Source organism: Echinococcus granulosus (genome assembly GCF_000524195.1).
Source record: "Echinococcus granulosus chromosome Unknown EG_S00094, whole genome shotgun sequence".
Lineage (NCBI taxonomy): Eukaryota > Metazoa > Platyhelminthes > Cestoda > Cyclophyllidea > Taeniidae > Echinococcus > Echinococcus granulosus.
Window position 1 is genome coordinate 19,154 of NW_020170474.1, and position 24,269 is coordinate 43,422.

The 24,269-nt window shown below is 41.9% G+C and overlaps 3 protein-coding genes across 3 annotated transcripts; 1 reads left to right on the forward strand and 2 right to left on the reverse strand. All coding sequences in view use genetic code 11, as the record gives it.

Annotated features, from left to right (window-relative positions):
- Nucleotides 1–2,594: 2,594 nt before the first annotated feature.
- EGR_08032 (hypothetical protein) lies at nucleotides 2,595–10,520 on the reverse strand (the record flags this gene model as incomplete). The annotated part of the gene is made up of 12 exons (XM_024497281.1): nucleotides 2,595–2,611; nucleotides 4,192–4,289; nucleotides 4,832–4,970; nucleotides 6,528–6,735; nucleotides 7,424–7,472; nucleotides 7,658–7,805; nucleotides 7,959–8,002; nucleotides 8,049–8,190; nucleotides 8,238–8,274; nucleotides 8,384–8,582; nucleotides 8,653–8,726; nucleotides 10,482–10,520. The coding sequence occupies 12 exons, from the start codon at nucleotides 10,518–10,520 to the stop codon at nucleotides 2,595–2,597; spliced, it is 1,194 nt and encodes a 397-aa protein (XP_024348280.1).
- A 775-nt stretch (nucleotides 10,521–11,295) lies between these two features.
- On the forward strand, nucleotides 11,296–15,833 carry EGR_08033 (HEAT repeat-containing protein 6; the record flags this gene model as incomplete). Its single annotated transcript, XM_024497282.1, has 9 exons — nucleotides 11,296–11,302; nucleotides 11,880–12,152; nucleotides 13,144–13,427; nucleotides 13,507–13,773; nucleotides 13,848–14,012; nucleotides 14,135–14,593; nucleotides 14,668–14,844; nucleotides 14,930–15,097; nucleotides 15,708–15,833. 9 exons carry the CDS (start codon nucleotides 11,296–11,298, stop codon nucleotides 15,831–15,833), a joined length of 1,926 nt encoding a protein of 641 aa, XP_024348281.1.
- Nucleotides 15,834–15,898: 65 nt separating this feature from the next.
- On the reverse strand, nucleotides 15,899–20,983 carry EGR_08034 (Outer dense fiber protein 2; the record flags this gene model as incomplete). Its single annotated transcript, XM_024497283.1, has 10 exons — nucleotides 15,899–16,174; nucleotides 16,791–16,835; nucleotides 17,242–17,376; nucleotides 17,667–17,728; nucleotides 19,261–19,560; nucleotides 19,885–19,951; nucleotides 20,028–20,081; nucleotides 20,156–20,209; nucleotides 20,539–20,774; nucleotides 20,824–20,983. The coding sequence occupies 10 exons, from the start codon at nucleotides 20,981–20,983 to the stop codon at nucleotides 15,899–15,901; spliced, it is 1,389 nt and encodes a 462-aa protein (XP_024348282.1).
- Between the last annotated feature and the right edge of the window lie 3,286 nt (nucleotides 20,984–24,269).

Below are 24,269 nucleotides of genomic sequence, written 5' to 3' on the forward strand. Positions count from 1 at the left end.
GTGTGAATGTGCGTATTCACTAGTAGTTTTGGTGACCACGTCGGCATTTCTTCCATCGGCCGGCTGATTGGCTGCTTTCAGGGTCACACACACAGGCGGACTAGAGGAAACGTGTGGGACTGGGACGGGGGGGGATGGCGTAGACAACGCGGGAGGGGGAGAGGGATGCGGAGATGGAGACAGTACAGCAGGGTGAGGCAGAGATGGTGCAGGGCGGGGAACAGAGTGTGGAGAGTGAGACTGTGGGGCGGGGGGAGGAAATGATGTCACAGACACTAAACCAACCAGCGTACATTTGCATTGCATTTAGCCTCCGCACTGACCGTGATTTCAAGTGTGGATGGGCTGAGTTGCGTTTCCTCCAGTCACGTTCATTCACTCATTCATTCACTCCTCAATGCATTCATGGCATTTCATGTCAAGCTGTCATGCCACTTCACTTCGTTTCGTTAGTGTGTGGACGCAGGTTGACCTTTAGCTTTTGGGGTCGTGCTGTTGCATTGACGTGCGCATATTTTAGCCGGACCTCCGCATTCACCTCTTATTTGCAATCCGATTCAATGTGACGCCATGCCATGCTGACAGCTTCAAATGGAAAGGTGCCAAAATGGGTCACCTGTGACGGTGTTTGGCTTCGCATTCACTGGTGAATTATATCAGAAGGGGACACTAATGGCCACGAGACAAGCCAGTAACCGACTGGCCCCATGAGTAACCAACACTAGAGATGAAACATACTACCACATCAAGTGGAAAGCCACTACTTAAAATGTCAGTGGTGATGGTGGAACTTTTGAGTGCGAGCAGTTGTTCAGTTGCTTCGTTAGGGTGCACTACGAAATCGTAGTGTGGAAGCGAACAATCGACGGCAGGTGGAAGTGTGTTACTTAGGACCATGACTACAACACGCCTTACTTAGCTGTGCAACTGTTGGAGGAAGCGAAGTGAGGAGGTGGTGGTGGAGGACAGGTGATGGCAGCTGGATGTCATCTGACCACTATCTGTCGTCTCCCTGACAAGTCAACTTCTATTGTGCTGCAATACGAATGGGTATGGTCAACTCCCCAAGAGTGGAAAGCAGTCGCGATAATTGTGAGTGGAATGCATCAAAGATGAAAGAGCGCCACTTTATCGTGTGCTGTAGTTTGTGCTCAGAATATGTGAATGTGCGCTTGTGCCAGGTGCACGGTCTCATCCCCGTGCTCATTGTGTGGGTGGGGTAATTACACCGTGGTCGTCGTCGTTGCCGTCTATTGGTAGGTTGTAGGAGTTCTGAGTTGATGGCTGTGATGTGGTGAGTGCAGAATGCATGTAGAGTGCCTCGGTCGCCCAACCGCCTATAACCTCGGCCACACGAAATGACTGAAACTGAGTGATGAATGCTGGATTAACTAATTGGCGAAGGTCAAAGACGAACCAGTTGAAGAGGTGGCTGGACAGTTGCATGAGAGTGTCAAAGTTGCCTGTGGTGACCCAATTGAAGTCATGACAACCGCATATTCACCTTTGCCAAAGTTTTTGTTTTTTGCGTGCGTGTGCACGTGGACATCAGGTGGGTGTCTAGGCCTTCGCAGACAGAGAGGCATCAGGTCAAATCTCGTGTTTTCTGAACCACACCAACTATCGTGGCAACTTTAACGGCTAAGGGAGGTGCTGGTGTGGACGCTGCTGGGTAAAGGCAGCATTGCCTTAGTTACTGCGCCACCTTCAACCGAAACATATTTACTATCAAAACACACATAACACAAGTGTGTGGGACTAAAAATAGATGTTTGACTTGTTCCCATACGGCGGTGATTACCTTGATGGGATTTTCATAAGCTTCCTGCGTCCGCAGTGGAGATGGCATCGAATATTTGATGTGAGGGACGACTTCCACGATGATTTTATCCTAACTCATGGAAGGTAGGGCAAAACTGTGGATAAAAACGATTCCGCCTACGTGACTACGTGCCTTCGGTGCGCCTTTTAATCATATAGGTCGGGCAAATCGCAAACCGTCTACACGTAGCATTGCAGACAGGAAAATACCTTCACTTCACCCTTTTACAATCTGCACAAAAAATTAGATAGTAAGTTCAGGTTTAAAACCCACACTTTTGTAAAGTTTGCTCCCAAAGAGAGAATGAAAGCAGAAATTGTCGTTGGAAGGATTTATACAAATCTCCACTTTCAAATTGACAGGGTAATGTGGACCGGTGAATAAGGCCAGTTCTACAAGTGATAGTGAGCTGCCGTCATTCCTTGACTGATGAAGAGTCACTCAATTTCACTCTTTCTTACAGAATCTTTTTTTATTGTATTTTGAGAATTTATAGTCTAGTTTATCGGCATTGAAGAGGGGATGGAACATTCTAGCCTGGAAACGGATCAAAAGGAGGCTGATTCTCGACGATAATAGTCTATAGGAGCAATGATTCTTGTGCCACAAACTTTAGTCAGCTAATGTCTTCACTGTTGGAGAAGGAGGAAAATAATACTGGTTTCACGTATCACTTAGCTGTGTGGCCTCCTGAGTCTCCGCGGATGGCATCACACAGTTTTGATGACATAGGTATCCAGCCATGCTCACATCCTACTAATTCTACGGCAGGCTATGCTTCTCGAGACACTGTAAAAGGAATATTTTTAGAAATCATTTGGACAATTTTAGGGAAACTAATTGAGAAAATTAGCCATGGTACCACCCTTTTTACGTACCCCAAACACATCACACTTTAAGTAATTTTGTAAAGTCAAAAGAGAAACAGGACCAAAAGGTACGCACCTCCTATTTTGCGTGAGTTTCCTTTTTTCTTACTGTAGAGGGAGGGAGGGGGGGGGAAGGTTAAAGTTCGCTAAAAAAAGCGAGCCCTCCTTTTGCCATAAAGCAACACAAAAGCAGTGCTGCTTTTACAAATATTTCAGTTTGGAACGTGGAAAGGAATAAATTCTGTGAGGTAGCATACACTGGGAAGGGGATGACACGAACCGTGGGAAAAGAAACAGCCCAGTGATGTTATGCACTTTATGGCATAGACAACTCAATTTAAGATATCCCATCTAAGTCCAAACCTCAATGAAGGAAATTCAGCTCAAAGGGAGACGTTTTGATTGATAAATGAAAGAATTGAATGGAGTAGAAACGGTGTTACTCTGTAAAGAAGTCGATGTTTGAGTAACGAAGAGAGCTTCAACGTAGAAGGGTTTGTCAGTGTAACTGAGCCCTCCTGAGCTGACTCCCTTCACTCAGCCTAAATTTACGTCATCTGTTCAAAGCTGTGAGTATTTCTGAATGACTGTGCTGCATTTATCGTCTCCATTGCGCAACTATACCACAGATCATGCATCACTCAGGCCCTCCAAGACCAATTAACTGCTGCAGAGCCTGAGAACAGAATTATCACGGTTGGGATCGACATCAGTACATTCATTCTACCTGATCGTCTCGTCACTCTGCTTGAGGCCTTCTACCCATTCAAGGACTTATCTGGGCTGTCCGCTACAAAGTCGTACGTCCACACACTACCGAGAGACTAGACAGATCTACGGATAGTGCATTGGTTGCCAGTCAAATTCATTGGGTACAGCTGCCAATTGCCACTGTATGTGATTCTGTTATACTAACGTTCCTTAGAAGTACGCAATACTGGAAGTGCCGACTAGACGTGAACGTTTACGATACACAAATCAGGACTCTTCCAATCTTCACTCCTTTTGTGAGCGAATTCTAAGTCGCCACAGACGATTATTTGGATTACTGCGATAGCCAGTACATCACAGAAGTGTATGCAACTAACACTAATCAGATGTGCACCGAAACGGAGTTTTAAGAATATTCTTTAAAGAAAAACAACACATTCTAACATTGGAGGCAGTTGTTAGGGTCCCGGATCAAGAAATACCTTACGTATGAGTTTCAGTGAAAATATGCAGCTTCACCTATCCCAGGCATAATCCCAGAGGGGTGATTTAAAGCCTCCACGATTATTTGAACAGCTAGCTCGCCTGATTTGAAAATTTTGACCTTCAGATAGCATTTACAGGGTCTTTGAGAGGGTTACAAACATCACCACAACCCCAAAGAAACGCTAGGGATTTAATGGTGAATGATAACTACCCGAAAAAGCGCTCTTAAGTCCGTCGTTAGGCTTATTTTGGAGTTAGTGTAGGACCCACGCCTTCCATTTGCACACATTTCTCTCAGTTTACCTTTCTGCTTTCTAACAGCTTCTTTTATATTCATATGACCTGACTTCAAAGACAACTTGAGTGGTAGTGCGGTGAAATAGGCACGAAATTTATGACCCCTTGTGAAAAATAGCAACTACTTTTGCTGACACTTCAAGAAAGACTTCCATCAAATTGGGAGGGAAAACATCTACTGCGAACGACTGAATCTATGAAGGCTCGACAGACGGACCACTGAAACCAAGCCGACTTTCCTCATCATGGTTAGTAATGAGCCAAGGCTGGAATGAAAGTGACGAGAGCTTGTATCTTCTTAAGCTACACGTCTAGAAGAATAACTTTGCTAGACGATATAACAAAGAAAAATGAAAAAAAATGAATGAGAAATGAAATCTGACTAAACACCTCATGAAATAGTTCGCATTGTAAAATATCCTTTAGCCCAAACAGAGATAAAGAAACTTTCGCACTGTGATGGGGAGAAAAACCAACCATACAACTTTCACTCCTGTCCCACTGTTAGTTCCCATCTTCCGTAATCCGACTCTCACCTCCACTACCATTCTCTCAGACCCTCCGAATACGTTGATGAGAAAGCTACTGTCAGACTTCTAGGCTCTAAAGCGCCTTCACCAGTGATAATGCAATAGGAATGCCTGACATTTCAACTTTTGCAAAAAACAAGATTCCCTCAAAAGGCAACTTCCATGAAGGACTGAGTCTGTACGGGTCGTTAACAGAACCAAGTTCACTCTTGGCAGCCCAAGTGACCTGCATTTTGGCCACCAAGGGAGTGAGATCTGCACCGGAGAAGAACAATTTTAGCCAAACGAGAGACTGTTTATATTATTTCCACAAAAAAGTAAACAGCGAGTACAATCTAGAGGTCTGATGACAGAAAAGTATTTAAAAGTAAGGTCAATGAACCCTCCGCGAAAAGCTGTGAGTATTCGGAATGGCCACGCTTCACAACACTCCCCAGACTAATTAAGGACTTCGTTCAGAACTAGGAGGCCAGCAGTGAATAGCATCGAAACTGACGCTAGTTACAAACATTGTTAAATGCAGCGATATTCCCGATGAAATGAAAACCATCCTCAGAGTTTGCGTTCTTGCCTTATGGCAGACTTCGGTGTCGCTGTAATACCACTACGACGGCCCACAAGGAAGTGATAGCAGAGAGCTTAGACAAACGGGGCTTGAAACGAGACAGAACTATATTTCCTGTGCCATGTTCAAATTATAGTGACGTCATCGGTGAATGGAAAAAAACACTAGAACCAGGGTGGATGTGATAAGTGAACACTTGAATGCGTATACAAAAGTGTACAACAGTAGAAATAGTAAACGCGAGACATGACTAACGTAGAAAGTTTTCTGTTTACGAGAAGAGACAGGAAGTAACGTTGAAATGAGCACGCAATACGGTGTGTGCGTAAAAAAAGTGGTGCCTTTGAGGAGGGGAGGAGAAAGTGCAAGCTTATTATGCCATGAGGGGGGTGAGAGGGGGGAGGAGCGAGCCAACGATAGGGCACGAAAAAGACACTGGCCAGAGGACTACTGAGTAAAGGAGTTATAGCCAGGGTTATCAAAGCTAAACCCATAATAGACTTCTAATCTGGGAAGAAAAGTATCTTACGTTTTTATGGCTTGCAGGATGAAATTCGGCTAAAGTATTTTGCATCGCTAAAAAGTAGGCGATAAGGATGGATGGGAGTGTAGCAAAAAAAGTACCGACGTCAAATCACGATTTGATGGCCAATAAAAGGTCATGATGAATTTAGAAAATTGAAAAGCTAAAAGCTAGACAGTCTAAAGAGGTTTGGGTTATTTAACAGTGAAACATTGACACCGAACAGTAGGCAGCCACAAAAACACCCAATAAGGTGTGGGGGTAATTTTATAACCTTGAACGAATCCTCGAAGCATTTATGAAAGAGGAAATAATAGATCCTTGATGAAAAACGTAATTGTGCTGAATCTTACTGCAGCACCGGTGCAACTAAGTACGTTTTTAGCAAAGCAATTTGCCAAATTTTTTATCTTCAAACAGTTAAAAGAAATTCGCGTCGAAAATCGGTGAAAACAAATCAAAGCTCCGAGCTTGAAGAGAGAACGCTTATTTTTAAGTCACGATACAAAAAACAAGAAAAAAGGCGGTTTCTGTGAGCGGAAAAATAGTAGACTAGTAAAGACGAACTGACAACGACAAATGTGAATTTCTTTTCAGAAAATCATCTTTTTCATTGGGTTATGAATCACATCGCTAGCACATTCGCTACCAGGGTCCGAGGGGAAAATCGACCCCCACTGATGTACCGTTCCACTAGAACACCAATCGCTTTTGACTTTCTTACCCTTTTTCTCTTTACTTTTCAAGTCTGCCCAAATATGCCGCCCAGGTGAGGCATAAAGGCGGCAGATATATGTAAAAACTAGTGAAAGTGCTGGCCAGTCACGAAAATATTCGAAACATGGTTCGCCTGAAAACGTGAGTTTGTCAATGGAAACAACATTACGTTTTGTAGGGTAAAGAAAAGTTGATAAGTTACTGGGAATTTTGGTCTATGGAAAAGATGTTAAAGTTAGTTTACTTTGTTAAAAATGAAGAGTATTCTTCCAAAAAAGAGCAAAGCTAGGTGGAAGATGTTCAAGTTGAGAATACAAAGGAGACTGAAAAGACATTCAAAAGTCCATCAATGAAACAGTTGCACAATACCCAGTTTAAAAAAATGACAAGTGATATTTCAGTGATTAAATAGGCTTGGGACTAGTCCAGCAGGAAGTGGAACTGAATTTGAAAAACTAATCTTGAGTAGGAAAATTTGTTATCACGAATCCCGTTGACGGGTGAGAAGCGGTAACCAGACCATGCAGTCCTCGATGGACGAAATTGAGGATACATTCATTAGACCATGCTTTCGAGATGAACAGCACCTCTAATTAAATGATATACTAACCAAGCAGGCCGTTAATGAGGGGTGCTGATAAAAGTTTGTAGAGAAAACAATTTCTAATTAGAGAAGTAAAAAAAACCCAACGAGCACGGATCATTATACAGGGAATAGTATCCAGATTCGTATCAGTTGGCGTGACAAAGACCAACCATTCGTGAGAAGGATAAAGCCAAAAGTGCCCTCATGAAATCGACGTTTTAGCGATAACCACATCAGTATTACGACAAATAAACAACTATCCACAAAAACCATATTTAAAGAGTTTGTAAGGATGTCTACACGAAGGCGTTCCTTACGTCAACAAATAAAATCGGAAAAAAACAACTGCTGGAGATGTGGAACCATCTAAGCAGAAAAAGTAAAAGAATGGCCACGAAAAGTCAAGTCTTGCGTTAAATGGTGCGACGCCTTAAAAGAGGTTTGAAATAAAATGAACGATTCAATGATAATGGTCCATTAGCAAAGCAAATATGGCACATGCAAATCAATGACATAAGAAATGAAACACGTTGAGTTCCAAAAAAACATACCTGGCCACTTCTCTCCATTCTGGTGGATTTCCCGAAGTCGGATCAGTGTAGAGCTCATCTAGTTCTACAAAGGCTGGTGATTGCCGCGGTTCGTCATCAGCATGCTGTTCACCCAGCGAAAACATCACGTGCTGCTGATCAGGTACTTCTGATTCTCAATGAAAAAGACAGGAGAAGCACTGAGAAGAATGAGTTGGATTAAGATAAGTTAGTGAATGGATGGTAGGAGGATTTCGTGAGTTCAATTAGTAAGATTATTAGAAATGAGGAGAAATCAGCACAGCGAGGATTCGCGTCTTACTTATTTCACCCATTTTATTCTTCTTTTTCTTGGTGGGTTTTAACCTATCTGGTATGAGCAAAAAAAGGCATTTATAAATGGTACACAAACCAAGGACACCTAAAAAACTGAAACTTACGCGATTGGCCAGTAGAATCATGTTCTTTCTTTGAGCGTTTACCATGTTTGTGTTTTTGATCCTGTTCACCATTGTCCTCACCACTTTTCTCAAGGGAGTCGGCAATTGCCACATCTAAATGTTATCACCAAGTGTGCAGTATTGGATGAATAAGGCAACACAAAAATTGCAAATAAAGTACAGGAAATTGATAGGAAACTAAGAGAAGCATAAAAAAGAAACTAAAATACAACGTGACGAGCATATACCTGGGACAGTAGTAGGAGAAAGTCGCTTGGTCTCAGTGGGGGGATTAGGATTTTCTGACATTGATTAGGGACGAGAATCCACAAAACAACACAGAGAAACAAAAACCACAATTGACTATACGATTGACACCGGCGAAAAATCCACAATGCAATAGACTTAAATAACCGCGGATAAGGCTATTCGTATTGAATTTAACAGATTCAATTAAACAAACCTTATCTTTATGAATATATTTACATTTTTTAAATTTTGCAAGACTAATCTATTAAAAGCAAAGTTTCCTATTAATTTTACTTTTATGTGCAGCGTTTGCGAGATCAATCATACATCATTGAAACTGATAATTGCGAAATAACTTGTATTAAAAAGAATAATTTTTGTTGATTATTGTAGCACAAATACTATAAAATAAAAAAATTTGCGAGAATTTATATATTCTACATTTTGAATGGAGTGGGGCTCCTCGCACGGCCCGGAGTCTTGCCAAAACCGACGAAGGCACAATGGCAAATACCCAAAGTTAAACAAACACTTAACGTATAACACATCTTTTGTCCCCTTTTAACATCATTCTTCGTGCTCCCCTTGATCAATCTAGCTAATTGGTCATAACACTATAGCCGGTACTGTGAGAAAAGCACCCAAGAGACAGCCATTGCATTTATTGAATTCCCATGCATTCACGGAGTTGCTTTACTGCAAGGCCACTTATCTTACCGAGTGGCTCTACTGGATCTAGCGTCTAGTCCTGTGTGGGGAATGGATTCGGGGATTGGGAAATATACAGGATATCGTGCATGTTCATAGCTAGTTGTAGGAGCACTTGCCCAATAGCGGAGCCTTGTAACAAGTGATAGGATCTAATGCAGTTCCTTAGGGATGATGTTTTGTCTTTCTTCTTCCACCCCACTTTGTCCTCAATTCAGTGATGCCCAGTAATGTTTACTTATTTATTCTCCAGCCAGTTGAGAAGATGAGGAGGCATTGCGTTTTAACAAATTTAGTATTATCATACAGGCTTGACTTGCCTTTAGCTGCAAAACTTTTTGGATGATTTACCGCCGCAGCTGGTGCTACTCTCAGTGTTAGTATACTTCTTGCAGACCTTATTGTTAGGGGTCGTCATTGATTCCCCCATCTGTACTCTTTTTATCCCCCTCATTTTAATCATTTGGCTGTAGAAGTAGGGACAGATGTCACTTGAAAACAGGTGTGCTTTCTTGTGTTAACAATGCAGCTCTTTGATGCTCTTTTGAGTTTGAACAAAGGCCTAATATATAGTGCAATATTCGCCGTATAGTAGAGTTTGAGGGGCTACTGGCATAACCCGGAGGCAGCACACCTGGATAAGGTGTAACAACGGGGCACTTTAGCAGGCCCTTAACAAAAACCTAAAGTTAAAAACTCTGGTGGACCACACTTTGTAATGAAATATCGTGCACTACTACTTTGACGTCAGTTGCAGGGTGTTTTGACATTCAGGTTCATTCACCCATTCTTATTCAAAGTGTCATTATTTGTGCAAGAAAATTGTTCTTGTTAGGCAACAAATTTTCCGGTTAGAAATTCTATTTGCAAACAAAATTTCTTTACTTTCCTAATTTAGAATGCACCACACCCAGTGAGCTAGACATTACATTAGCATTAATGGATCTTATTAACCCTTGCATTTGCACATTGAAAACAACAGACCAAATTTACAATTCAATTTCTTAACACTTTTTGCCATGCCCTCCTCCAAGATTTCTCTGAAGACTAGAGAAGACATAATACCAGGGCGAATTATCTACATTTGACATTCGGTAGGGCTTAAGGGCTACTGGCACGGTCCGGAGGCTGGTCCATCTGACAAAGGTACAAAATGGCGCAGCCAAGTAGCTTTCTTATAATAATCGCCAGCTTAACATGCAACCAACGTGTTTAAATGTCATCGACTAAATTTTCATATTCCTAGACAGGCTGTTCCTCATTTGTTCAGATGATTCCTTGATGGTGCTGTTTTGTGAATCACGTTTTAGTCCCAAAATAAATCCAGGTGGCCTGGGCTTTAGGTCATGCCAGTAGCTTCGTCCTCTACTGTGTACCGAGTGTATACGTCCTGCCCGAGCATTATGCTTTCTTTACCTTCAAGGAAGTCTCGGGACTTTGTGTTGTACTTGGTTCTTGATAGTATCTGCCCGTAAATTCTCCCCCATAAGGAATTTTTTTAAGTGTACTTAGTTCATTTGTGTAAGCGGCATGGTATATCTGCTGTTATGTTCTTTTTTTTATATCTTGATCAACGGGTCATAGAAACTCTTGCAGACAATACTGTTTCTAAAAAATTGCTTTTACTCTAGCAAAAGAGGATAGATGGGACTTTAAAATTGGGTCGAGGTTATGTTCCTGTGTCTCTAGACTTTACCTGTGGTGGTGGGGAGGAATCTACATTAGGTGCTTAAGGAAATGCTTGGGGGCTACTCTTGTGGCCCGATGCCAGGTGCCAAAGGGCAAGCATAACAATCAAAGACAAGCTAAACCCGGTGGTTATAAGGGTTTTTAATAAATGTAACACAAATGAAACCAAGTTGACGCAATTCTAAAACTATTGAAAAACTTGAATAATTGGTTCGAATACTGAGCCTACAAATATGCCAAAGGATGGAACGGAAGAATTCGTGAGGGTATTTAACAGATTTGCAATTATGCGTGGCAAAGACAAGCTTAACGTACGAAAAATGCAAATACTTCATTTTTCATAGCTCATGAAACATCCAACAATTACTTCAAATTTTGTCCCATAAGAAACCCCCAAGAAGAGCACTACTGAACAATATTAACAACCTTTTTCGGCAGTTTAACTGGTACAAGTCAAAAAATTTAGGTTTCGGTAAATATTTAGCCTGTTTACAAGCCTATAGTTTTGCATTTAGGCATACAAAATCCATCAAAGCATACAAATCTCTTAATAAATTTTCAAGGTCAAGTTGGATGGGAGGTAGGTGGAATTTGTATGGGCAAAATATAGCCTTGATACTGTAAGTGCGATTCTGCTCGTTTCCATGTGCAAAGCACTCGCCGGTTCTTAGGTTTCTTTTCTCAATACCTGTTATCAGTTTTGAGATTTTGAGTAGATATATTGAAGCGCACTTTTCTTCACCTTGTGTTATGCCGTAAGTTACCCGGGATGAATGACTAAAAATAGCATAACCATGGATTTTAAATCGCAGACCATTGGTTTATTTGAGATATGTGGTTCTTTATATTCGAATAACGTACACTTTACTTATTCGTGTGGTTATTTTATCTACGAGAGCTCCTTGGAACCACACCTATATTTTACTACTATTCCAATTTATGACTTCATGACGTTCGAATGCCGGAATTTCTCCTTCTTACCTAACCAATACTCCAGTGCTTCCATTTAAATGCCCGAGAAAGTAAAAGTCTGTTTTATAAAGTAGATGCCTACACATCCCTCCTTTTGGTACTTGAAGCCGCTTTCCCAGCTACACATATCCCATTTACGATTTTTGGTTTATTATTGGCCTCGCAAGTGCTCATTCTTTATCTAGACATGGATGAACTGACGCAGGCGGAAACCTGGCCGGCTCTGTGTTCTTTCTTCACTGGGTCTACTCCACATCTCCGTTTTTTGGAAATCCTGCTGAATACTGGCCGCTTTCCCTCCTTGGCTAGGTCATCCCATTCACAACCGCTTTCAGATGATGAACTCCAGAAATCGAAAGCAATTTTTAACAGTCTTATTTATCGCCTATCTCACCTGCATTCCCTTGGTGGAGTCCCTTCGATTCGTTTCTGTCGTGACGTGGAACACTTGGTTAGAGGTAAGCGAAATGCTCAATCACTTATCGAGATCGGTTAATCTTGCTTACTCTCCCCAGTCTATAATGGTTTGCAGGCACTTTATCCCGTAGTTTGAGCAGCGTTTTGCCGTTGTAACTATGGCACTCCGTGCTGTTAAATCACTTATCTCGAGCCTTCCTTTCTCCTTTTACCGAACAAAAGATCGGCAGCAGTAAAGTTCCTGCCTATGTACATCTTTGGTTAGATCTTACTAATGATGGTAAGCACAGCCAATATAGGTTATTTGCCATGATTTCTTTTAGATAGTTTTTATTAACTGCTTTAAATAGTTATGCAGTAATTGAGTACTGATCTTACTCAGCAGGACTTTTTCCTAGTGTTGTGCTTGATAATGCTTTTTTACAAATCATCAGTATTTGTAACGAAACATGCTTTTTGGAGCGAATACTGGTATCATGGGATTCGATGTATCGAACATTAAAATCAATTTCAATTCGTCGCTAACGTTTTCTTTGCCCATTCTTTGTTTCAATTGTTGTCCATTTTTTTGTTTGGGCATCGATTTCCCCAAATTTTTGCGGTCAAGTCGTGTCCATATTTTTTTCATTTGTCTAGTCGATTTTGCCATTTCTTCACTTTAATTTGACTTGTAAAGTAAGAATAGGGTTTGCAAAAATCGGTGTGAGTTTGATCGATAACTGTTTCTAACACTTAAGACTAGATGCCAGTACTAAAAAGGCTCTGAAATCTGTTAGTTGTTGTTGCATCCTTCTCCAGACCCTTATCAGACTACATTCCATGTCATGATATCAACTACCTAGCTAATGATTACAACCACAGTGCAGATATTCTTAGTAGTAGTGTGCGTTTAGTTGTAAAAATTTGGCTTCTATCTTTCTTAGAAAAGGGCAACTTATTGAAAATTATCTTTACCAGAGGCTAATGTATTACGGATAAGGTCCTTCTAAATCAGTTTTATTCTGAATAGAAGTATAACCGTATTCCTTCCAGGCAACGTAACTCTTTTTGAACCGACTGCTTTCGGAACGCTTCTCGATTCAATCCTCACAGTAGAGGTAGCACAATCCAGCACAGAACTTCGGCAAAACCTTTCTGCAGGTCTAGCTAGTCTTCTCTACCTATACCCCGTAAATTACAAAACTTTTAATGGAACAACAGCAACTACAGTAGAGCCTTCCAAGACGGTTGCTAGCTATTCTAATCCCGATTTTTTGGATTTCCAACGCGGTGAACGCTGTCTCGATCTTTTGACATCTCTGCTGGAAGTGACTCAGGTAGATAATCGAGGTGATTCAATTACATCCATTGCTTCTGTGTGAGTGGTGATAATTTTCACTCCTTGTTCTTTTCCAGGAAGATACTAAAACCGGGCTCTCATGCTTCCACGCGCTGGTACAACTCCTCTGTCATCGTAAACTCTTTCATCCGACACAACTAACACCCTCAAAGCTGGATCGACTCGTTCGAGTTGTGCAATTCATATGGCCTGTAGCTTTTTGTATTTCAAATCGACAACCCCGACGGGAAGAAGGGAGCACCCCTATTTCTTCTTCAAGCAGTGTTTGTCCCTCCTCCAGTGGTGGTGATATCAGTGATGCAGGTGGGATGGAGATTTGTGCTGTGAGTAGTTTACGCACAACTTTTGTCCATCCATCTATGTGTCTCATCTACTTTATTATCCGTTCGGATTGTAGGTACGAGAGCTAAAAAAGTCGCGTCTTCTTGCGACCTTCTGTCTTCGACGTCTGTTGACATCAAAGCGCATTTGCAGTGAGGCCTGGACATCGACTGGAATACGATCGTTTCAGTCGGATCTTTTGGAAGCGTTGTGCCGGGAACGTGATGCCAGGTTGAGAGAGGTGCGTGTGCCTTAATGTTTGTTATTTTTCAGTAGAATTGGATCACCCAGATTGTTGACGATTAGATTATGCATTTGTTTAGAAATAAACATTGCTCATGAGTGTTGTATTTTTCTTCCCAGCTTTTCATCGTAATACTGGGTGTCGTACTGGACAAATTGACCCTGCGTTTTGCTGTTGCGGAAGAGCCGTCAAACTGGCAACCTGCCACCTTTATTCCCTACTCCCTTCGCGTAGCCAATGAACTACGCACCCTTCACAGGAGTCTCATTTGGGCACTACGCACAGAACAATCTTTTCGTCATCAGCTGGCTTTATTAAAAGTCTTAGCTGTTCTTATAACTGTCACACCATATAATCGTCTTCATCCTGGCCTACTATTAAATGTTGTTACAAATCTGAATTCCTTCCACAATCGGACTCGCTGTATCGCTCCCATTCTTCCTGTTTGGAATGCTATCTTAGCCAAAACCCCAACATCGGAGGTGCAACGACTACTGACATCACCAACACCAACCTTGAGACTGCTGTCACTTTGCGATACTTCCTCCATGTCGCCCAATCCCTGTTGGCTTGTTTTAGTAAGTCTTAGAAAAGCAATAAAACCATATCTACCCACAAAATTCCCCCATGAATGATTAACACCTTCTTTTAGCTGTGCCTACAATTGGTGGACAGTGGTGGCCGTCTAATGGAGAATGAAAAGGGAACCCAACCCACAGTCCTTCGTTCTCAAGCTATTTCCACATTGACGGCCTTCATTCCTTTGCATTACAACTGTCTTGTACCGAGTATGGAAGAAATCAAGAGGATGATTGAGATTGGGTTTCGGGTTTGTGCCCCCAGAAAAAATTTGCAAGACTTGATGAAATCCACGCTACGCGCATTGGCTGAATTGGATTTTATCCACATTTTAGTCGGACAGAGAAGAGAATCGTTCACTCCGAATACCTCTGCTTCGATTCTGCGATGCTTTGTTGACGCACATCTTTGAATGCTTGGAGGAGGAGAAGGCTCTTCCGTGTCCTCCACTCGATTACGATTGGTGGCTGGGTACTAGCGGCATTCTCATTAACAATGCTAGCGTACGTGCCTACTTATTTTTGCATATAAGTAGTTTGTCCATGTGTGTGCACTTATTTTTCACTTTATTGATATGGATGTGTGTTCTCCCTTACATGAACTTAAGGTAACATCGTTTGATAATTAGTTTGCGTGTTAAATCATCTTGCTTGCTACGCCCGCCTGCTTATTGCATTTATGAGTAGTATGCTTGTGTTTTGACGTTTATATCGCATCGAAGATCATCGAACACTTTTTTTTATTATTTGCACGAATCCATTTGTTTGTCATTTGAGTAGCATGGTTGTGTGATTGTCTTTTTTATTTCTGCAGATTTTGTTTGACAGACTTAGCTATCTACTCATTTAGTGTTTCACCCCTACGCACGTGGGGCTTCTTTGCCATTCTTGTCCTCTTATAATGGACGTGTGTAAGTGTTGGAAAATTCAGCCTAAGAACCTCCATTGTAGTGCGATTTTTGTTTACTAGTCCCCCGGGTCTACTTATTCTCCTCTTCAGTAGTACGCCTACATACTTCGATGCATCGTGTTGCTACTTTCGAATTAAAGTATCTGCAGTCAAACTTGGGAGCTTTCGATGTTACAAATCAACCGCCATGATTTTTTTATACAGTCGCCCAAGTATTCCCTCGGTAGCGTTCCACCTTTCCGGCGCTGTACCTTGGAACAAGAACCTCTATTCAACAACCTATTTATTGATGTTACTTACATGTCTATAGTAGAACAACCCTATCGGTAGAAAAGAAACTGATTAAATAACAAAGAATTAGGTTAGAAAGTGCTAACATCCTATGGAGAAGAAAGTTATTCAGCAACCACCGCAGTAGTGTCGTCAGAAGCGCGGACCTCTGGTGTCACGGAAACAACAGCCGTAGTTGTCGTCGCCATGTGAGCGCCTTTATCAAGATCGTCCGCTTCAAAAATGCAGTTGTAGGATCGTTTCAGGAAGGAGAGATAGGCCTGCAGATTTCGATTCGATGCATCTGACTGAGCCAGCTGGTTTCTCAACTCTTGAATTGTCAACTCTAGTCGTGCTGTTGTATCTGTCGAAGGGGTTTGTGGTTTGGACAATTCGATCTGCTGCAAAAGAAGACTGGTTACTTGGGAATTTGATAGCTCCCTGATCTAGACATCTTGTCTTACGACTTTTTAGGGTTTAAATGATTGTATCTCTTCTAAAAAATTATTCTTTCACTCTTCTGCGGTGTTCGAATTTGATGTGATGAGGTTCATGCTACTATTTGGTGGGCATTGGTTCTTAATTGTTTGGGTGTTTTTCCTTTTTGAAGCTGTGATGCCGCTATTCTGAGGTTAATGGTATTGCGTTTTAAACGTCTTCCGATTGGTATCACTTGTCCCGGTTTCTATTTGCTTACAAACCACTTTGCTCAAAGTAAAAGACAGCCTACAGTAAATCTGTAAGCAGTATATTTTCAAATTGAAATAACAAAATTTCTTTAGGGCTCGAAATTACTATGTATGATGCTATGTAATAAATGAATTCATGCCAAAATCTTACCGCCGGAGGACTGGGCAATACCTTATCCCTCTCAGTACTCGCACTCTAAAAACAGAATTGTTTTATTTACCGATTCTGCTATGTTAAATCTTAATTTTCTTCCTGTTACTTACCTTCATAGCTTAAAATTACTATGCATTATGCCAAGCAAGGAATAAATATGTGCTAAAATCTTACCGTTGGTGGCTCAGGGAATACCTTTTCCGTTTCAGCATTCTCAGTCTACAAAACGGAATCGTTTTACTTACTGAATCTGCTCTCTTAATCCCTAATTTATTTGCATTTAATTAGTTGTTTTGAATTACTTCAATATACTACTCCCAAATTCTAAAAGTAGTATTTGACAGTAGTCTCCGGTACTTGTTAGCTCCTATTGGCCAGAAACCCCCTAGTTTTGCAAATATTGTGATATGTATTTTCATAGGTCTTTAAAGTCCTGTGAAGCTGCAGTAGTACCCTAAAAATCAGCCATTTTATTCAACAGGTCTTATCTTCGGTGTAAAAGATTTCGGTCTCTCTGGTACACCAACAGGTGGTGCTGTCTAAGGCGTAAAAGAAGATACGTAAAGTTTGGAATTCTAGCCACAGCCACAACTGTTCTCAAATTGTTGCAGTCAAACAGTCGTACCTTCGCTTTACTCACAGACTCGGTGATTCGAGATTCAGTTTGAGCCAGTCTTTCACGCAGGTTTTCCACCTCCTTTTCTGTCACCGCCAATCGGTCCTCATAACCACTTGTCAGATCACGAAGTCGTTTGTTGTCCTGGTACAATTGAAGAATAGAAGAAATATTCTAATTACAAATTTTTTCACTTACGTGTCTCCAGTTTGACCTTATTTTGTGCTTTTTGTCTTACGATGAAGAAAGGGTGCCCTGTTACTCCCGTTTTTCCTCCTTAGATTTTACCTGAATTTTTTTGACCTATCTCTTGCGGAATGCAAATCAAAATCTGGTGTGATTGTTTTCCGAGCCCTCCGCTTCATTATATATTAGCTCTCCGGAAATGACAATTAACTTGGTTGACGCCCACTACTTGAAATTCTCCCACCTACCTCCTCCAATTGAGCAATAGCCTTCGTTGTATCTTCCCCGGGATCGCCTTTGTTTCCATTGCCTAGAAACAAAAAAGTGGAAAAGGACAGTTTGAATAAAGCATGTAGAAAACCTATTCAGTGTGTTGACTAAAGCATCTAATTTCTTTTTGCAAAAAAGTTCTACTTTGAAACAGCATCAAGCATCGGTAATTCCGGGATATTTATGTCATTCATCGGGCAGCTGCTTTTGGCTCCTCATTGTTATTCCCCAGCTCATCTCATCTAATGCTGAAAGGGAATGGAACTTCTCACATAAGCCCTCCAGTCCTTATATGCGTTCATTACCTTGAAAATCATCTCACCTGTTGATGCGCTTGTTTGTCGTTTACACTGTGCTGTATTGGTTCAGTTCGCAGGTAAAGTGATGCTTGAGCGTCAATGACTCAAATTTTTCCAACCCATCCATCTATCTAGAATTGCCTACTTCTAAGACCTTCTTCTCTAGAAGCTAGCTCAGATTCGGAAGGTTGGTACGTCATTCTAACTGCACTAGATGCCTTCAATTATCTTAGACTCTCAATCGCCTATCGTCAGCCTGATGATGACTGATTTTTCTATTCCGCCTGCTCTTTGGAAGCTGATGTAGAATTTTCCGAATTCCTTGAAAGGACTTGAGTAAATTCTCGGAACTATCCAACAACATTCCGGTTGTTGCCTTTTGTTAAACATCCTGAAGGATGTTGAAGCCTTCAAAGATTCTTGGTCATTTTGTAAAATTGTCAAAATCACCTAGTGGCATTTTTTTAACATCGAACGAGTTCATGTATCTTGAGAACCTAATCTCCATTGGCCAAATTGATGACCTTCGCGTCTAGGCATTTCTTCAAGATATTTGAAAGCTACTAGGGGGTGCTCAAGGAGCCTAGACGGTCGTGTAAATACCATAAAATCACCTGACGTCATTCTGCTTGCTCTGGACCGGTTTATCAACTCAATTTTTACTAGCTATGACAATTTTTTTCCATTTACGTGAGCCACCAAGAGCTTGTTTGAACTGTTCAAAGATTGTAGAAGCCGAAACTTTCCAGCAGCATTCACTTTATGGGCCTTTTGAAGTCAATCAGTAACATTTTATTTGCACTGGGTGGGTCCATTTATCCTGGGTTATCTACACCTGATGGTTAATCAATCCTCTCAGTTCGGGTATATGAAAATTAATGTCTTGAATAGACGTGAATGAATATCCGGCTCATTACAATCACACTGGATAGTCTCGTCCTTCCTCCATGCTACCTATCAATAGCCTCGTGGCAGCTAATTTGGAATAGCTAAAAGCCATCCGTGATGGATGGATTCATTCATTCTGTAAACAGCATGCATTTTTTATTCAAATCGCATCCAGAAAGCTGTTAAAATATACTATCATCACGATTGACATTGATGAGTTCTTGAAACTATCTAGTAGCATTCCAATTGGAACGTGAAAGTTCAGTCTTCCCTGGAAACTCAACACCTAGGGACCTTCCGGCTACACCTGGATGGTCCTATTATTCCTCATGCTACTTCAATCTCTGCCAACTAAATCGAACTTATTTTGAAGTCGCATTGTAACCCACCTCCTGCCTCTTCATCCTGGCAATTTCTGCCTCCGCCTTCATAGCTCTCCGTTTCTGACCCTTTGCGGCGTGTTTTAGCAGCTCACGTTGTCGCATCAACTCGTGAATCCTCGCATCTGCTGCTGCCAACTCTTGTGTCAACTGAACCACCGTTTGTCGAGTTTTTGAAGCTGAGTTTCGCATTTGTGCCGTCATTCGTTCACACTGGGCCGACCGTTGACGTAGCTGCAGTTGGAGATGCGATTTTAGCGCCTCTAGGGAGGCCTGTCTTGTCTCTGCCTGGTGTAGCTCGTCACCTAGAATGAAATTTAGTTGCTTTTTGTGATCAAGGCCTCTCATTTAACCCGCGACCAGTATGTACTGGTGTTTTGGAGGAAATGCGGGCGGGACCTAGTATGTTAACATCGGGATTTAACTCCTACTACTTAAATGCGATATCAGTAGCATTCTCTAGCCCGCTTATGATTGGAATTTGTCACGGTTTTTCCTAACTTCAATTTTACCTACTTAAAAGTGCGAAATCAGTAGTATGTGCGACAAAAGTGCCCACCAGGATTGAACTGGCATGACTAGTCAAATGTTTTTAGTACTTTTTTGATCAACAGTTAAATCAAACCCACGTGCTCTTTTAAGTTCCCCTGTTAGGCGATCGATCGCGGTGCTTTCGATGCCATGGCTACTGTTCTCCTGTTGTAGGGAAATTATATACAATTAGGTATTAATGAAAATTGTACAAAAAATAACGCGGAAGAGCTGTGACTACCTTTACTGGAAGATGTTGCACTCTGGCTGGTTCCCCCTCATAGGTAGTTCTGTCCTAGTAATGTATGTACCGCACCGTGATTCCCTTTGCAGTTTAAGGAAGATTACTCAACTAGAAAACTTACTCACCTTAACTGGTGTGTGGTGGAAGAGGATTTGTTCTTTGTCCTCCGCGTTTCCTTCCTTAAATTTGGGCAAAATTATTACAGATGGAAATTACATGGGGAAGCAACTAGTGAAACTACAGAGGTAAAAATGGGGGACTATTTCCATGCATAATTCCAGATTTTCGTTCTAGATTACATTGGAATTTAAATATTGTGGATAAATTGGTGGTTGGAGTGGGACGGACTGACTGACTAAGTCAGGGAACAGCCGAATGAATGAAGGAACGAGGTCATGCCTACTCCAAAAAAACTCTGTGCAAACATTAACATGGCTGACCGTATCACAAGACTCTACCGCACCACAAAGAAATGTGTTAAAGTCAGAATTTTTTTCACAAATCTCACCTTTAGGAGGCCACGAACGCTGTTTGATAGGTTTTCAATGGACCGGTCGATGTCGCTCACCCATCGTCGCATCTGCGACCAGTTGCTGCTATTGCCGGAGTTGTTTTTTACCTTTATAGTTCCCTTTTCCTTTATTTCTTCATTTCGTTCTTCTTTTTCCGGTTCATCCCAACTCTTGCTCCGTCGATTTCGGCTGATTTCAAAAGTTTTGACGACTTTCGATGGTTGAGGTGCTTCTATAAGTGAAGTAAAAGGAAAGTTTTTTTGGCAAATGCTCTGATTTACTAGTAGTTTTGGCTGGTGGTGGAATCCAAGGGGCGGGATTTGGACAAAACATTCTGCTGTTGGCGTTGTTGTTGTGCTCTCTTTCAACATAGTCGGTGAAAATTTCGTCTTTAGTGGGACAGGGTGAGTAGAAGAAGGGAAATTCGGTTTTCGCATTCATACTGTACTACTCTGCTTCTTTTTTGCTAGGAGGTCGTGTACTTTCATGAATAAAAGCAGAACTAGATATTTTGGTGTTCGTGTTTCTTGATGTTATTCATGTGTTGTGCGAGGCTGCGATTGTGTGTAGACGCATTTAGTTAGTGCATTTAAACACAGTTCCAGGTCTTTCTTATTGCCAAAAAAGGGTGGCTTAGTTGTTACTTTTTATGGTCGACTTGTGTTATGAAATTGTTCTAACAAATTTTAATCCAGGAAACCGGTGTTAACTTTATTCAAGTTTTGATTAAGCACACTATATTTTTTTGTGTCGTTTTTTACACATTTCTACTTAAGATACCCAGGTTTTTTTTTACATTGATGAGCTGTGTTGTATTGACAGCAATAACTTGCTTTTTGCAACGGTCCAAGTAGCTAACTTTCAATGTTGTTTTTTGGGTATATTTCCGGAAACTTAGTCTTGGATTTTACATCTTCTGGGGTATTTTTGGATTTTTTTTATTTTTTAGGCTTCTATTGATGACTCTGAGCGTTGGTGGTTGTGTCAAGTGCTTGGGTTGCTCTTTGAACTCCTTGCTCTCCTTCCAAATTCCCGTCCGCTTCCATCGTCGTGTTTAGTGACCTGCTTTAGCTTTTGTGCTCGCGCTGTCAGTCTTTTCGCCTCCTTCTGCAGCTGTTCTAGTGTGGAGACGAGATTAAAGGCACTACGCAAGCTCTGCACCATAGCCATTCTAGAGTGAGTGAATGGGGTTTACTGTGAATCATCTGAGTAGGCGCCTCCTATCCAACCACTAGTCCATCTATTCAATAAGTCATCCACCAAACTATTAATCCGTCTGTCTCTTCAGTCACTCACCTCTTCATCAATTTATTTATGAGGCTGTGGGTGTGGATAAAAGGATGAAACCAACATGACCTTTAAAATTCTGTTTCATTTGTAACCGGGGTCAGTCAATACCTCTAGGCTAATTGGATATTTTGCATTTAACGACCTTCAGTAGTCCCTTCATTCCACCCACTCTCCTTTCCTACGCCATGAAGATCATCCTCCAAATGTATCCTTCTGCGACGGCCAGGGTTGCTTGCGAAGTAGCCTACTGTCTCGAGATCTGCACTTTGAAAGCCCTGACTCTTCAAGACATTCCAGAAGACTGGAGCCTTCCCTCCATTCTCCAGGTTGTTATGTAAGTCCACCTCCTTTCACTTCCTATTGCGTCACATTGAAGTGGACTCTCCGCTCGCCTTTTTCCAGACGCTCAAAATACAACCTGGACTGGGCAGGATGGATATCGCTGTGAACATGCGGTACAAACTCTTGCTAATCTCGTAGAACTCGCTTCCAAGTCTTCAGATTTCCTGGCCTCTCATTGCTCTCTTATTTTAAACGTCTTCTACGCCTGTCTTCACACCACCAATATCAGCGGTGCGGAAAAAATTCGCTGGAATGCAGCCCTAGCCTCAAGTCGGCTGCTTCGAAGGATTTCAAATGGGAACGCATTGGTGGACGTGCTTTGCAAAGCCTTTAACACAGATCCCTACTTTAAGGTTCGGGCGTACGCCGGCTTATCTCTCCTTCTTCAACTCCTATGTGGTCCAAGCATTCAACAGACTAGTAGCATCCTCAATTGTAGTCTTCAATTCTTGAGCACGGATTTGAGGCACTATTTCACCAAGCCGGTGGCAGCCGATGCGTTGCAGTATCAGGTGGTCTGTCCCTACATCGCGGGGCGATTACTACTTCAGGCCGGTATTCTGTCATTACGAGGACTTGGGCAGGACTTGAAGGAAGGTCTACGGAATTTGAATAGGATTGTTGAAGAGTTGGAGGAAAATGAGGCTTTGAGTGAGAATTTGAAGAATAGTTGGCAGTATGCCAAGGACGCAAAAGTAGCAGCTCCTGTAGTGGTGAAAGGGAACGCAGGTGGAATCACTGGAGGTGGTTTGGCGAGAATGCCCAAACAACCGGTGAGTGGAGGGAATTTTTCTTTAGAAAAACAGTCGGGGCATTTGCATTAAACTGTCTTTAGAGGTCACCAAAGGGGTGTGTTTGGCTGGCCTCTTCTGGGACTGGTGACGCACTACATATGCTAGTTCCTCGAAATCGATATGCTTATGCCCGATTGTGTTGAGTGCTGCGTCCTGTGCTAGGGTGCGTAGCTTGTGCTGCATTATCTGTTGTCCAGGCTTCAAGTGGGCAATGCTGCACCTACTTACAAAACTAATAAGTAGTATTTTCTGCTCATTTCTGTTCTCTGTTGAAACAACCCTAAGTTGCTAACTCTGGGGATTTTGATGGAATTGGATGGCGAATGTCCCGACCATCAACCACTCCCTACTCATTTTGGTCACCGCTTGACCCCACCTGGCGAAGAAGGTAATGAATAGCGCCCCCTCTTTCCAACCTCCCCCCAGATTAAGTCAAATTGCCAACTTTTGCAGTGCACTCCTTGACCTTCATCATCCCCTGACTACACCTACCCACAAACTTAACAAGCAACGCCCCCATTTTCAGATGGTAATCTCCTTTGCTGAGCGCTACAGCCTTCTGCAAACCCTCAATTTGGGCGAGGCGATAGACGAATTATCGGGCGCTGTGAAAACCTTCGAGATAGAGGTACGAATTGCCATTAGTGCCTCCTTGTTGACCCCGGAGTTGGTACAAGGCCTAACTCGTCTTATTCATGTCATGACAATTGGATGAACAGTGAAGACTCTTCAAAAAATGCATCTGAGCCCACCAGGCGATCAAGTGGGTTCCCCCCCCTCCCCCCCCCCAATTGACTCACAACTGCGCGATTGATTGAGGAGACATCAATCCTTTTTTTTTGCCTTCCTTCCCCCATCTCCCTACATGATTGTATTGCCACTTTAGTGCGTGTATATGGCTTCTATGATGCGAGTAGAACTTTCATGTTGCTACGGTGCTGCTAATTGCTACTTAAGTTGGGTTCTCATAAATCAGTAGCACCCGCCCCACGGGACGAGGAGGCTGACTAGAAGTAAAGTGAAACCCCCTTTTTCATCGATAGGTGCTGCAAGATCAATGCAATGTTTAAGCTATCAGTGAAATTTAGAGCATAACATATTCTCATTAGCTTAAGAAATGCATTTGTTCGTGTGTGACACTTTTTCTTGACTCCGCGTTGCGAAGCTTGGTTTCCAATTGTTGTATCTCCATGTCCTAGGCAATGACTGAAAAGATGGGGTGAAATAAATTAGGTCTTTATTGTTTATCTTGTTCTTTTTTGGTTAAGGATTCCATTTGGATGAAGTAAAGGTTTCCTTGC